At 34.9% G+C, this 14,659-nt stretch overlaps 1 protein-coding gene across 4 annotated transcripts in view; it reads right to left on the bottom strand.

Moving 5' to 3' along the window:
- Window positions 1-1,906: 1,906 nt before the first annotated feature.
- LOC123528625 (uncharacterized) overlaps window positions 1,907-14,659 on the bottom strand; it is a 52,263-nt gene continuing 39,510 nt past the window's right edge. For all 4 annotated transcript variants that reach the window (XM_045308486.2, XM_045308488.2, XM_045308489.2 and 1 more), the window contains 3 exons: window positions 9,498-9,708; window positions 8,655-8,802; window positions 1,907-6,149 (listed from right to left, as the gene is read on the bottom strand). In XM_045308486.2, coding sequence (XP_045164421.1) covers window positions 6,045-6,149; window positions 8,655-8,802; window positions 9,498-9,708 — 464 coding nt within the window. In that variant the 3' untranslated portion in view covers window positions 1,907-6,044. The remainder of the gene's footprint in view (window positions 6,150-8,654; window positions 8,803-9,497; window positions 9,709-14,659) is intronic.

Raw genomic sequence — 14,659 nt, forward strand, 5'->3', positions numbered from 1 at the left:
ACCACAGGTTGCACGTGCAATGTTCTTTTCTCCAACTACAGTTGTCAAAAAGAAAAAAATCAGTGAAGATTTCTATGTATTGGTGATTTACATCTGGCATGCTGAAGAACCTGAGAAGTTTCTAGAATTCATAATTTACACTAAACCCTATACTGACTTACACACTTCTTGGGGAGTGTCCCATATAGGAAACTGGTAGAGGCTAAAAATAAACTTTGACACACATACAGAAGGTATTATTATGCTTTTAACACATACAATTTCTACAGAGCATATAATTACAGATATCTTAAAGAGATATTTAAGTCAAATACTGGAAGCAAAAATAAAAACTTCTTACAATTATCATAGAAACACCTCACTTTCCTTTTTTTAATAGTTCTCATTTTTGCCACTGTCTCAAGTTAGATAAATCAGCAAGCGATAGTCAAAATTCTTGACTGGAAAATATTTACGCATTTTTAAAATCATTGTCAGAAAGAGATTATTAAGGCAAGTTTTTGACCCATAAAATGGCTCACTGCTGCTTGCCATAATTAGTTGCCTAAAAGAGGATAAATACATCATAGCTCTATTTCATGAAAAAAAAAGCCCTTTAAATATACAAAAGTACACATATAAGGATTAACATTTCTATTTCTAAATAATTTCATTGGGCAAAAGAGGTAAAAGTAGCATACATGCCAATTTTTTTCTTGAGCTGAAAAAAGAGAGAAACAAACTACATATAAACTGAGGTATAAGGATATATTTATGTGGATGTCCATGTTTCTGCTACGTGAGGTAAAATTAAACTCCCCTTTAGTAAAGGCAGATCAACAGAAAAACATATAAATAACAGAAAAAATTCTATTAATTCTAGAATTAAACAATAATCAGCTACTTTGTACATAAAAAACATTAAATAATCGTCACCTCAACAGAAAAACAGCGGATTGACGTAAAGAAGTGCTTACCAACTTTTTGCGCTTAGGTGACAGAATTTTTGTCAAGGCCAAAAAAAAACTAAAGTGTGCTTCAGGTAACAGGACCCCAGCTTTTATTAAGCCAACCTTTGTGTTTTTTTCCAAATAAGGTAGATAATATTACTTTAATCCAGCTGGACTGCGTAAAGTTAACAAACAAACCAACACACATGAGGTGTACATATTAACAGACAGACATAAGAACCAAATGATAGGTTACATCACACATAAATGAAAAATGATATTTCCTGAAATATCAAATTATATAAAAACAAGAGCTGCCACTAATGGTGATAAATGCCCCCACAGTGCTTTGACCTTTGACCTGGTGACCCAAAAGTCAGCAGCGGTTGTGTACTCAATATGTACTATCAGCAGGTGAAGTTTGAAGGTCCTGGGTGCAGTGGTTCGCGAGTAAAGAGGCTTAATGCAAAAAGTTAACATTGGCCCCTGTGACCTTGACCTTTGACCTGGTAACCCCAAAGTCAGTAGGGGTCGTGTACTCAATAAGTACTATCAGCACGTGAAGTTTGGAGGTCCTGGGTGCAGTGGTTCGCGAGTAAAGTGCTTTCATGCAAAAAGTTAACATTGGCCCCTGTGACCTTGACCTTTGACCTGGTGACCCCAAAGTCAGTAGGGGTCGTGTACTCAATAAGTACTATCAGCAGTGAAGTTTGAAGGTACCTGGTGCAGTGGTTCCGAGTAAAGTGCCTTCATGCAAAAAGTTAACGTTGTGACGACCGAACGAACGAACAAACTAAAGAACGGACGGACAGTTGAAAACTAATATGCCTCCCTTCGGGGGGCATAGAAAACAATCTACCAACTTATTCAATATTACCTGAACCACACAATATTTTTTTAATTATCAAAAATATTTGGCAAAAAAGAAGCTAATTCATCCCACGGTTAGCACTTAAAAGTCAAAACAGAACACAAAAAAAATAACCAAAAATCATATTAGACATATTATGGAAAGTATATCAAAACATTTTTATAACACATAAAAATCAGGCAAAGCCATTTATTACATAAATCTCTGCTCTTCAGGGCAAAAAAGGATTTCAAACTTACTGGTTATCAATATTGATAAAAAACCAAAATCAAAAATCTGGAATTACCAAAACAATTTCCAAAATCTGAGTATTTGAAAGAAAACAACAGAGTAAAAGTTAGTTATTCAGAACAGTAATATGTGAGGAAAAAGCTTTTTAGTGAGCTATTATAAAATGCCAACTTAAAACTTTACCTCAAGGAAGTTAATTACCAAAGTGCTATTTTGAGGTACAAGAAACATTACCATATATTTATTATAAACTTTGACTGGTCTGCTGGAACATTACTTTTACTACAAATTTCATCAATATAGTTTTCGTTAAACTGATACATTAATTTTATCAGTAACTATTACCACATGTTTGATGTTGCAGGGAATGTAATAAAGCCATTACATGAAAATGATAATACACTAGTGAAATAAAGCTTTGACGTCAACGTCGTTTACAATATAGGAGAGTTGGTCAAAGTGACTTGTTTATAATAGTTAAAGAAAGTAGAATTTTTTTATGTTTTGACAGGAAAAGCTAACATGTGATAAAAAGAATATTACATTTGTGATTTTCCACACTGAATTTATTAAACTCACTGAATAATATTGATAAAATGCTCAGCACAGCCTCACATTTTATTAAACTTGTTTAATAAATTCAATATGAAAAGACACTCATGTAGTATCCTCTATGAATATAATATACAATTTTTCAATTTCATTAATAAAATGTTTCAATAGTTTCTTTACTTTTCTTAAGTTTTCTTTAGAATACTCTATACTAAATAATCAAATTCTGTCCTTACAATGTTCCAGACTATTTACAATAATGACAGAAACACTGTCTTAGCATATACACAAGTCTCTCTCCGTGTAACTCACTCATAACTGGAAATTAGAACATATAATGGTCTTCTATTTTAAACTTACTGTAATGAAAAATTTACATACACTAGCATCCTGCCATTTAACAAAGGCAAATGATACACAAGTGCATAAACTTTCATCCTATTATAATCTGGATAGAATAAAATATGAATTCAGCAATGTAAACAGTTAATTCTACACAACCTACATTTCTTTATTGTATTAAAGACCTATATAACATATATCAAATGAATAATGCTGGCCAACTTTAAAATTCCTAATGGTTTTTCTTTGTGTGTTTTAGGTTATTAAAAAAGTCATAAAACCATGATGCCCCACCATCCCCTTACCACATTTTTTTTTTCACCAGGGTAACACCATCCATTTTTTGCAAGCCAGCAGGGTGGCTTCCCTTTATTGTATAGAATTCAACCTCGGCAAAGGTAAATATAGCTGATGGCGGTTGTGGGTGGGGTTGGGGATGGAGCGGGAGGGAGAGAGGGTAGGAAATCAAATACAGTTAAGGTGAATCAGACAGAAACATCCACAAACACTAAGATACAATACACTAACTTATAACCTGCCAAAAGTCTGCCTAGGTGAAATTTAGGCAACTCATAGGTAACAAACAAATATACTACACTCCCTGCAATAGTCATAATACTTAACTATGAAACACATTCAAAATAATCATTTTTTTCTGGAATTACTTTCATATAATGCTGCTCTCACACCTCAACTGGCCCTAAAGTGCCTCAGAGTCAAACAACATGATGATCTCTGCAACAAATGCCTCAAGTCAAGTTACACGAACATGTAAACAAATTGAGAAAAAGCAGTCTTGAGTCAGAACATCATTCTGTTAAAGATGTACTATGCCCATTAAAAAAAATATATATATCAAATGATTTCGATTTAAATTTCTAATATCTTCATCAAATATATTTAACTAGGCTAAATACATAAACACACAATTACATATCAGATTTAAAAAAAAAATCTCTTTTTTTGTGGCATGACATATTTATACTGTGTAAACTTATACACATATAAGAGTGTAGTATTTTTTAAACCTAATATACAGTACTCTTTTTACACATAAACATTTTCATTCCAAGTTAAAACAGACATTTTGCAATTATTTGCCACATTTTCAAATATGTTTGGGCATTATATATCTATAACAGACATTCATTTATACCCAAAATATTATGTTCTAGTATCACTGGACAATCATGTGTTTGACTCCTTGGCGCCTGAAATTTGTTGCAAACTCTACCTACTCTATGACCTTATACACCCATTATAGTTAATGATGGTCTTATATACAGATGAAAACAAAGAATGCAACTACCCTGAATACTTCAGAAGTGTCTGATAACAGTATAAACATTGTTTACCGTACTGTTTTTAATACACTTCTAACTAAAGCATTTGTTTCTCCAGGTCATGAATGGGCAGACCCTTAACCTTTATCATGCTGGACACGATTGATTCTGCCTTTGCGACCAGTGTAGATCATGATCAGCCTGTACATGATCTGCACTGTTCGCCATTCAGTATCTTTATGGTAAGGACCCCTTTTAACAGTTAATGGTACTGTCCAAATTGAAAGATGGACAAGTTCATTATAGAAATATAGCAGGGTAAGGGTTAAATAAAATGAATTAAAAAAATTAGTTTCATGTGATTGAAAACAATTTTTGTGATTATGATTCCTTTACTGGTAATAGGTGTGGATGAAAATACCCAGCTCTGCTGAGATACTATCTAAACATTTACTCTGAGAGTTAGGTAAAATTACAATATGAATTTATTATTAATAAGTTGGAATATTACATTTGTTTACTTTCCGTAAATGTAAAAGTATTTACTATATACGAAGATACACAAAATCAAACTGTGACCATTATCCTGATTAAACAGTTCCCATTGTAATAAAAATGCACTTAACTATGGTTACTGAAATAGAATTTTTTGATAAACAGTATTTCTATGGTAATGGATAAATTTTTCAACTTGTGATACTGCTAACTTGACTTTTGAGAGAGAAAAAGCAGTTCAGAATGAAATTTTGATTGAAAGAAAATTTATGCACAAAAATTAATAATTTTAATGAAAAACATGACTTGAGAAGTGAAATTAGAATCTTTTATGTCTTTGTATACTTGCCATAAAAAAGTCTGGCAAACTTGAAAAACCATAACTGACATTTTGATTGAGCAATTTTATTTTCAATTATGCACTGTAAAGGCTAGGTAAACATTTTTTCTCGTTTAACTGTATGTCATGAAAGGAAACATTCATTCCTTAATGTTCCGAGTATTATTTGTATGTATACAGCTTTTTAATTCAAATAATATTGAATGTTTTTTGTTTCGTAGTAACTATTTGGTACACATTAAATTTGATACAAGGTAGATTGTGACTTTAGGCTTGATTCTTTGGGCGCTAGAACTCTTCAAGAATGCTGATCTGAAACTGGTATCAACGAACAGAAAACATGTTCCAAACTGGTTTCCAGTTTTATCATGACCATTCATAGTGGACTGGAACAATTGCTTGACTTTGTTTGACATCTACTCTGATCTTTCATGTCACCTTTCTGCCCTAAAGCTTTTATTTAGAACAGTACACATATGTTCCAAATTTTTCAGAATACTATTCTAAGTTATTCCATTTACCTAGAACATGTCCATAGAACGTGGAATTGTCAAAGGAATAAAGCCAACACACCCTATATCCCTTTAATTATAGTATTATCCCCTAAAATCTACCGTGTATTTTAGTAACTTGCTCAAACAAAATGATACGACAATATCTTGTAACTGTATATATATACATTTTTTCGTGATATTTACTTTACATAACTACCTATATACTCTATCTAAATATAACCAAAATGAACAATAGAATGAAATAATGAAGTTATCTGCACCATCTTCATCAACTGACAATAAACAGCTTACAATTTTCTTAATGTTGGTCTCATAATTCTTGACATTTTCAAAATGTATCAAGCACAATCAAAATTTCAAATTCAAAGTTGGTCAAGACTGTGCAATAAACTATTGACACCTAAGAGCAACAAATGAACAACAATGACTGAAAAATGACTGAAAGCACTAGGATTGGGGGAGGAAGATTGTCTGTTGAAGATACGTTCACTTTACTTGTCCATTTGACTTCTGAGCAAATTTTGCGAAGACCTTATGTAGTTCAGGTTTTTCTGATTCATCTTTCTCCGATATTGTTTTCATTTCATCCTCCTGCAATAAATAAAAAATAGTTTACCACACAGGCCCGAATCAACATTTTCTCAAAATTTAGATCCAAAATGCACCATAGGCCACTATTTCATACCTATATTTCAAAATTTTCCAGGGGGAGAACCCCCTGACCCCCCTAAAATGAGGGAAGTACCCCTACAGTACCTCAAAATTTAGACAAACTAGAACGTGTCTGTAGGACACAGGGTGTGCCCCCCCCCACTGGTACATTTGTCACAAATAAGGGGGAATGATTCAAATGTCTGCAGTCTTAATGGGGTATAGCCTCAACAAACATTTTATGAAAAGGATTCATTATTCTAGGCCATATACTTTTTGAGCTATGAGCATCACAAACAAAAAATCCACTATTTTGGCTATTTCAAGGGCTGTAACTCTGTAATAAGTGCTAAGATTTTCAAGAAGAATGCCAAGTGCGCAAGGTCACATCATGATAAAGACTCAAGCAATGTTTCATGAATTTACATCAAATACTTTTTGAGCTATGCACATAATTAGGTGAAAATGTTAATTTTTTGACTATTTCAGGGGTCATAACCCTGAAAATAGGGGGCGGAGGCAGACAGAAAATAGGAGGTTCACAAGGTCATATCATGATAAAGACTCATGCAAGGTTTAATCAATTTATATGTAATACTTTTTGAGCTAGGTGCGTCACAAGGTGAAAATGTGCATTTTTGACTATTTCAGGGGCCATAACTCTGAAAATAGGAGGCGGAGGCAGACTAAAAATTGAAGGTGCGCAAGTTCATATCATGATAAAGACTCATGCAAGGTTTCATTAATTTGTATGTTATACTTTTTGAGTTAGGCGCGTCACAAGGTGAAAATGTGCATTTTTGACTATTTCAGGGGCCATAACTCTGAAAATAGGGGGCGGACCCAGATGAAAAATAGGAGGTGCACAAGTTCATATCATGATAAAGACTCATGCAAGGATTAATAAATTTATATAAAATACTTTTTGAGCTAGGCGCGTCACAAGGTGAAAATGTGCATTTTTGACTATTTCAGGGGCCATAACTCTGAAAATAGGGAGGGGACCCAGATGAAAAATAGCAGGTGCGCAAGTTCATATCATGATTAAGACTCACGCAAGGTTTCATGAATCTATATCAAATACTTTTTGAGCTAAACGTGTCCCAAGATGAAAATGTGCATTTTTTTACTATTTCAGGGGCCACAACTCTGAAAATAGGGATTGGAGCCAGACGAAAAATAGGAGGTGCGCAAATTTATATCATGATAAAGACTCTTGCAAGGTTTCATCAATTTAAATCAAATACTTTTTGAGCTAGGCGCGTCACGAACTTCGGATGGACGGACAAGAGCAAATCTATATGCCCCAACCACTCATGGGGGGGGGGGGGGGGGGCGCGCCACAAAAATGCGAGGCCACCATTTCATATCTGTATATCAAAAAAATTCAGGGAGGAGACCCCCAAACTTACCCAAAATATGGACAGAGGCCCCCTCCCGTACCTACCCCCTCTCGGCGCTGTGCATCTCGCCGCTGACGCCTTTGTTCTAAACTGGGGACCCCCAATCAAATATTTCTGGATCCAGGCCTGCCATATTCAATGTTTACTTTACCAACTTGGTGAATGTGCTATTTTAACATTACCAGATTTTACATGAACTAAATATGAATTAACAATGTCGTAGGAGTATCTTAGCCTCTGGGATAACTTCAATATTTTTGATTTTGCAGCAAAAAACGTAGTTTTCATAAGAAAATCTATATATATATTGAAAAGAGAGTTCCACGACTCTTGCTGACACATTTACATGATATCTTTTATAGATACAATGGAAGCAACTCAAACCCAGGTCAACTGTTAATGTTACTGTGGTGTTGCTTGATTTCACATCATATTAACACAATTTAAGTTATATTGTAACAGTGGTTCAGGCGTCCGCCTCGGGATTGGGAGGTCGAAGGTTCGAGGCCTACGGGGAGCGTTCGTCCGGGGGATGTTTGTCATGGGACTCGTTCTGAAAAGGCTGGTTCGTGAGCCGCGAGCTAGTTAAATGGTTACCGACTTCTATCCGCCTGGTGCCTGGCATAGTGGGAGGTAATTGGTACGCACAATAAAGGTGTCTCATAAGCCAAATTGGCTGGCCCTTTTAATAGGCGTGACACTATAATAAACAAGACCATTACCTTTACCTTTTTGTAACTTTCCAGTTTCTGATGACAACAGACGGTGCTCTCAGGTCTTATTTCAAATAAGGGTAGGCACTGTAGTGGTAGAACCACCAACTCACAAACCAGCTGGAAATTTCCGTCAAAATGAAATAATACTACATCAAAAGTGAAATTTCAATCCCTCACCTTTGAGAAGTGTTTTGAAATCAGTGACCTGCACAGCTCTAAGCAAAGAAGGCCCAGCATTGCAATTTGTATTTTTTGCTTTATTTCTCACTGCTCTCCTTGGTATGTATTACTACAGTGAACAGTATCACTCTATATCTTTAGTATACCTTTAATCTCGTAGCTCTCTGTTCTAACTTCATCTCAAGACTTGTCCGTTTGCTAGACGCTTGCTCCTGCCATTCTTTACGTTTCTGAGTCTCTCGACGATTCTGTAATACTTTGTTTAACTCTGGCTTCTCCAGTACATTTACTCCTCTGTTACGTGAAAAAGATTGCAGTAAATTTTATTAATCCTTTGCCAAAGCATATGAACTCAAATTCATTTGAATTGATAATGAACATAGTTTTGAGGTTAAATTATGAAAATATTGTAAAAATTTCTTTATTTTATACAAAAATGTTAATGACACAGTGGCTTCACAGAAGATATTCAGAAAAATTCTCCTTTCTTCTGCAAACACTGCAAGTTTGTGTAGCAATGACAATTAAACACTTGGTGAATCAAAATTTGTTTACAAAGCACTGTTTTTGCAACATGCACATGATGACAGTTAGACTGGCATCAGTCGTTAGAGTCATTGAATGTAAAGCACCTGGCCATAAAATCAATCCTCTCTGATACCACTTTCTAAAAAATTTTACAATATCTCTTGCCTCTGTCTCTGTTGAGATGAGCCTAGAGAGAAAATAATTTAGTGTCAGTGTGAAGAAATTAATATTATTACAGACTATTTGATCTCAACAGACTTTGTAAGTCTAGATGACAGTTAAAAGCAAAGTTTCAAAGATTAGAAGTAACCATGTCTATAACTGGTCAAATACGATTGCCTCTGGTCAAATTTGGCTCTCACTAAGATATGAACCCATGACCTCCTGATCTGGACTAAGGTTCTATCGCTGCAACACTGAACTACTGTTTAAAAATTAAGACCCATAAAAAACAAACACACCTTTTGTAGTTGAGTAACAACTCTTTATGTAATGCCTGTCGTGTCGGCGACTCAATACACGGATTTTGTAATTTCTTTGCCGGTATAAGACCGTCATCTGAGGACTGAGATGGTGGACGTTCCTTTTTGCCATTCTCCGTTTCTAAGACAACTGTATCCAATTCATCGTTGTAGTCTGGTTCTGGCTCCATGCTGTCATTATACATGTCCTCTGAATTAGTACAAATACATTTTGTATTAGAACCAAAATTCAGACAATAAACTAGAATTTCTGCATTGGAATGCTGAAAATTTAAGCTTATTTTATGTTTTCATGCAATGCTTTTTTCTCTCCTTTGTTTAGCTAATGCCCCTAAATATACTTTTTTTTTCATTAAACATATCCATTGGGGTCAATGTTCAAATGGTAAAATTCCATATTAGTTTATGGTGTTCTGTTTATTCCACCACTATTTTTATCTATCTAAGACAATCATACACAACACTGTTTAAGTAAATAAATAAACCAATTTGATTTCATAGAATACAGACTTTTGTCTGTATTCTATGAAACTCTTATGTATTAAAAAGAATGAAATTTTTAACACTTGAAAACACCAAGCTGGAACAGGAACTTAAGTAAGAACAAAATAAAATATACCGATTCACTTCCCATTAAACCAAAAATAGTTCCATTATTACTCAGATGATGGGAGTTAGTCAACTAAGGGGAGGTTACTGTGAGTTTCTAATTAATTTATCCAGTACATTATTATTCCTCTTCTGTTAAAGCAAACAGTTAAACATTTTTACCTTTTTATTAAAGATAATACATTTATGAGTTTCATGTTGCTTAATAAATAAGAAAAAGAATACATCTTAAAGAAATTTTGGCTTCATAGGTAAGTGTAAAGCTGACAGTAGTACAAAAGAAACTGAAAACTGAAAACACACTTAACACTTGCTTAAATTACAAATTTAAGACAATATAGTTTTATCCCCATATTAACACATGCTCACTGAAAACAAGAGGGCCATGAAGGCCCTGTATCGCTAACCTGACCTACTGACCTAAATATCAAGATTAACATTCTGTCCAAGTATCATCAAGATATGGTCATAAATGTGGCCTCTGAAGTGTTAATAGCTTTACCTTTGATTTGACCCGGTGACCTAGTTTTTGACCCTACATGACCCAGATTCAAACTTGACCTAAAGATCATTAAGATTAACATTCTGACTATGTTTCGTGAAGATACAGTCATAAAAGTGGCCTCTAGAGTGCTAAAAAGCTTTTCCTTTGATTTGACCTAGTGACCTAGTTTTTGACCCCACCTGACCCAGATTTGAACTTTACCTACAGATAATCAAGATTAACATACAGACCAAGTTTCATTAAGATATGGTCATAAGCGTGGCCTCTACAGTGTAAACTAGCTTTTCCTTTGATTTGACCTGGTGACCTAGTTTTTGATCCTACATGACCCAGATTCAAACCGGACCTTGAGATCATTAACATTCTGACCAAGTTTTATGAAGATACATCATAAATGTGGCCTCTAGAGTATTAACAAGCTTTTCCTTTGATTTGACCTAGTGACCTAGTTTCTGACCCTACCTGACCCAGATTTGAACTTGGCCTATAGATCATCAAGATTAACATTCTGACCAAGTTTCATGAAGATACAGTTATAAATCTGGCCTCTACAGTGTTAACAAGCTTTTCCTTTGATTTGACCTGGTGACCTAGTTTTTGACCCTGGTTGACCCAATATCAAACTTGTCCAAGATTTTATTGAGGGTAACATTCTCACCAAGTTCCATTAAGATTGGGCCCAAATTGTTACCTATAGAGTGTTAACAAGCTTTTCCTTTGATTTGAACTGGTGACCTAGTTTTTGATCCCAGATGACCCAATATCGAACTCGTCCAAGATTTTATTGAGGGTAACATTCTGACCAAGTTTCATTATGATTGGGCCAAAATTGTGACCTCTAGAGTGTTAACAAGCTTTTCCTTTGATTTGACCTGGTGACCTAGTTTTTGACCCCAGACGACCCAATATCGAACTCGTCCAAGATTATATTGAGGGTAACATTCTGACCAAGTTTCATTAAGATTGGACCCAAATTGTGACCTCTAGAGTGTTAACAAGCTTTTCCTTTGATTTGACCTGGTGACCTAGTTTTTGACCCCAGATGACCCAATGTCAAACTCGTCCAAGATTTTATTGAGTGTAACATTCTGACCAAGTTTCATTAAGTTTGGGCCAAAATTGTGACCTCTAGAGTGTTAACAGTCAAATTGTTGACGACGGAAAACAAAAGCTCACCTTTGAGCACTTTGTGCTCAGGTGAGCTAAAAAGCCCCACCAAATTCACTAAGAAAAACAAGAGCACCAAAAGGTATGACCTTTGACCCCTAAGTGCAACCTTGACCTTGAAGCGAGCCATCCGAAGCACTGTGATGCACTCTGCATGTCGTCTCAATGTGGTGAACATTTGTGCCAAGTTTCTTTAAAATCCTTTAAGCAGTTCAAGAGTTACAGAGCGGAAACAAAGTCTAATGACCTTTGCCCCCTAAGTGTGACCTTGAAGCGAACCATCCAAAATATGCGCTCTGCATGTCGTCTCAGTGTCAGGTGAACATTTGTGTCAAGATTCCTCGAAACCCTTCAAGGGGTTCAAGAGTTACAGAGTGGACACGAAATTGCTAATGGACCGACTGATGGACGGATTGACACTGGCGTCATAATATAAATTAAAACGTCTCTTCGGGCATATAATAAAAAGTTAGAAGTTGGATATATACTGTGAAATCATTTAATTTTGTGGGCATGAAATTTTGTTGTTTCGGCTCAGACGGCTATTTCGTGGTGATATGCATTCGTGGATCTCAACTTTTAAAGAACAAATAATTGGGAATTTTATTTACTTACTAGGATTTAAGTTCACCACTAACACACCTGTGAAACCTACAAAAAACTATTACCTTCAGAAATCAATTATTTCACATTAGTTTCTATTCACTTAAGAAATTTAGAAAAGAGGCCTAAAACAACACAGCCCCCTGCTCACAAAATGTAATGCCCCAGGTGGTGTTTATACAGGGACTATAGCATGTACTCAGCTTCAAAAGTCTTATAAACTATGTAACACTTTTTGTCAAAACAGAAACCTTTATTCCCAAGAAAACAAGGTTGTCACAGGAGACAGCACACTTGACTATTTTAAAGCTTGATAGTGAAACTGGGCACATCTAAGGAAACTGGAGCTGTCATTGGAGTGTTTAATGACTCCAATGTGGATGAAGATATTCGACAATAACTTGAATCTGTGTCAAATGTATTAAGTGATAAGAGAAATAAAGATAAAGTGTACCAAAACATTAAATAACTATTCAAAGCAAAAAGGGGGCATAATTCATGCAATATTGGTGCAAGAGTTCTGCACTATGTGTCATATGATGCTGGTGAAGATGTGGAAAAATTATTTTAAGTCTGAATCAAATCCATTTAGCAGTAACTGAGATATAGTGAAGATGTTTCAAAATTAACCTTAAATTCTAAGTAAAAGGGACATAATTCATGAAAAATTGGTGCAAGAGTTATGGACCTTGTGCCATATGATGTGAGTGATGATGTGGAACAATTATTTTAAGTTTGAATCAAATCGGTTTAGTTATAACTGAGATAGGGTGGAAGTGCACCAAAACTTTAACCTGAAATTTCAAGTAAAAAAGGGGGCATAATTCATGAAAAATTGGTGCCAGAGTTATGGCCCTTATGTCATATTATGTGGGTGATGATGTGAAACAACTATTTTAAATTTGAATCGCATCCATACAGTAATAACTGAGATAGAGTGAAAATGCACCAAAACTTTAACCTGACATTCTAAGTAAAAAGGGGGGATAATTAATAAAATATTGGTGTGACAGTTATGGTCCTTGTGCCATATGATGTGGGTGATGATGAGGAATAACTATTTGAAGTTTGAAACAAATCCATCAAGTAATTACAGAGATAAGGAGAAAAAAGAGAAAGTGTAAAAAAAACTTTAACCAAGCTGGAGACGCGGAAAGATGCCGACGTCGACATGAGTAGGATAGCTCTCCAATGGCATATACTTCGTATAGTCAAGCTAATAAAAGTAATGTTAATTTTTAATGTCTCCTTTTGTTTTGTTTCATTAGTAGTATAAGACTTTTGAGGCTGGTAAGAAATGTTAACAGAATAATATAGGGTGACAAATCTAGATAAATACAGAGTAAGATATTATTAATAATATTTCACAAACAGAAATCATTGCTTTATCTTCGTTTTTTCCCTTTGTATCTTTAAGAATTCATTACACAATATGATAACAAGCACTATATATACATTGCAAAACACAAAAGTTATGTGCACTGATAGCCTGCTAACCAGTAATTACTGCAGAAAAATTGCTTAATTAGATTAATTAAGTCTCATCAATATATTACAGAAAGTATAATGTTCCTGCTTTTGTTTGACACTTATTTGGTCATCATAGAAAGCTTTATGAAGTGTAATCCCAAAAGCCCACCTCAACATAATTTCAGGGACTGCGGGAAGACCCCACCTGGTTAAACAAGCTTCCAAACATGACAGAATTCTGAACTCACAGGGTGAGTGGCAGGAGTTTTCAGCTGTGCTAACATACAAGAAGACAATAAAAAGCAATGATTTCATCACACCAGTGACATGATAATGTGATACTCAGCTGGTAATCTAGCTCTAATAGCTTTAAGTTGAACCACTACTTTTTTATAACCAATTAGAAAGGAAACAAGAGGGCCATGATGGCCCTATATCGCTCACCTGTTATCATTGCACTTGAGGACAAGAAGGTCCTCAGAAAAAATATCTAAGTCCAAAGGACAGGAACAACAAAGGGAGAAATTGAACCGAAAAGAAAAAAAAAATTCTTACAAGGTAGAGATATGTCAAAATACACCTAGAAATTGGAGGTACCATCCATGTTGTACCACAGAAAAGTGGTCTCGGTTTTTCCCTATGGCCAATAATAAAAAAGTTACTAAAAACAAGCTATTTATAGTAACGTAAAAGGGACGTAATTAAAAAAAAAATGATTGTAAGTTAACAAGAGAAGGATCTGCCAAATAAATCTGTTGACATAAATGAAATTTCAGATCAGTATTTT

This window comes from Mercenaria mercenaria, chromosome 13 (assembly GCF_021730395.1).
Source record: "Mercenaria mercenaria strain notata chromosome 13, MADL_Memer_1, whole genome shotgun sequence".
In the NCBI taxonomy this organism is placed as follows: Eukaryota; Metazoa; Mollusca; class Bivalvia; order Venerida; family Veneridae; genus Mercenaria; species Mercenaria mercenaria.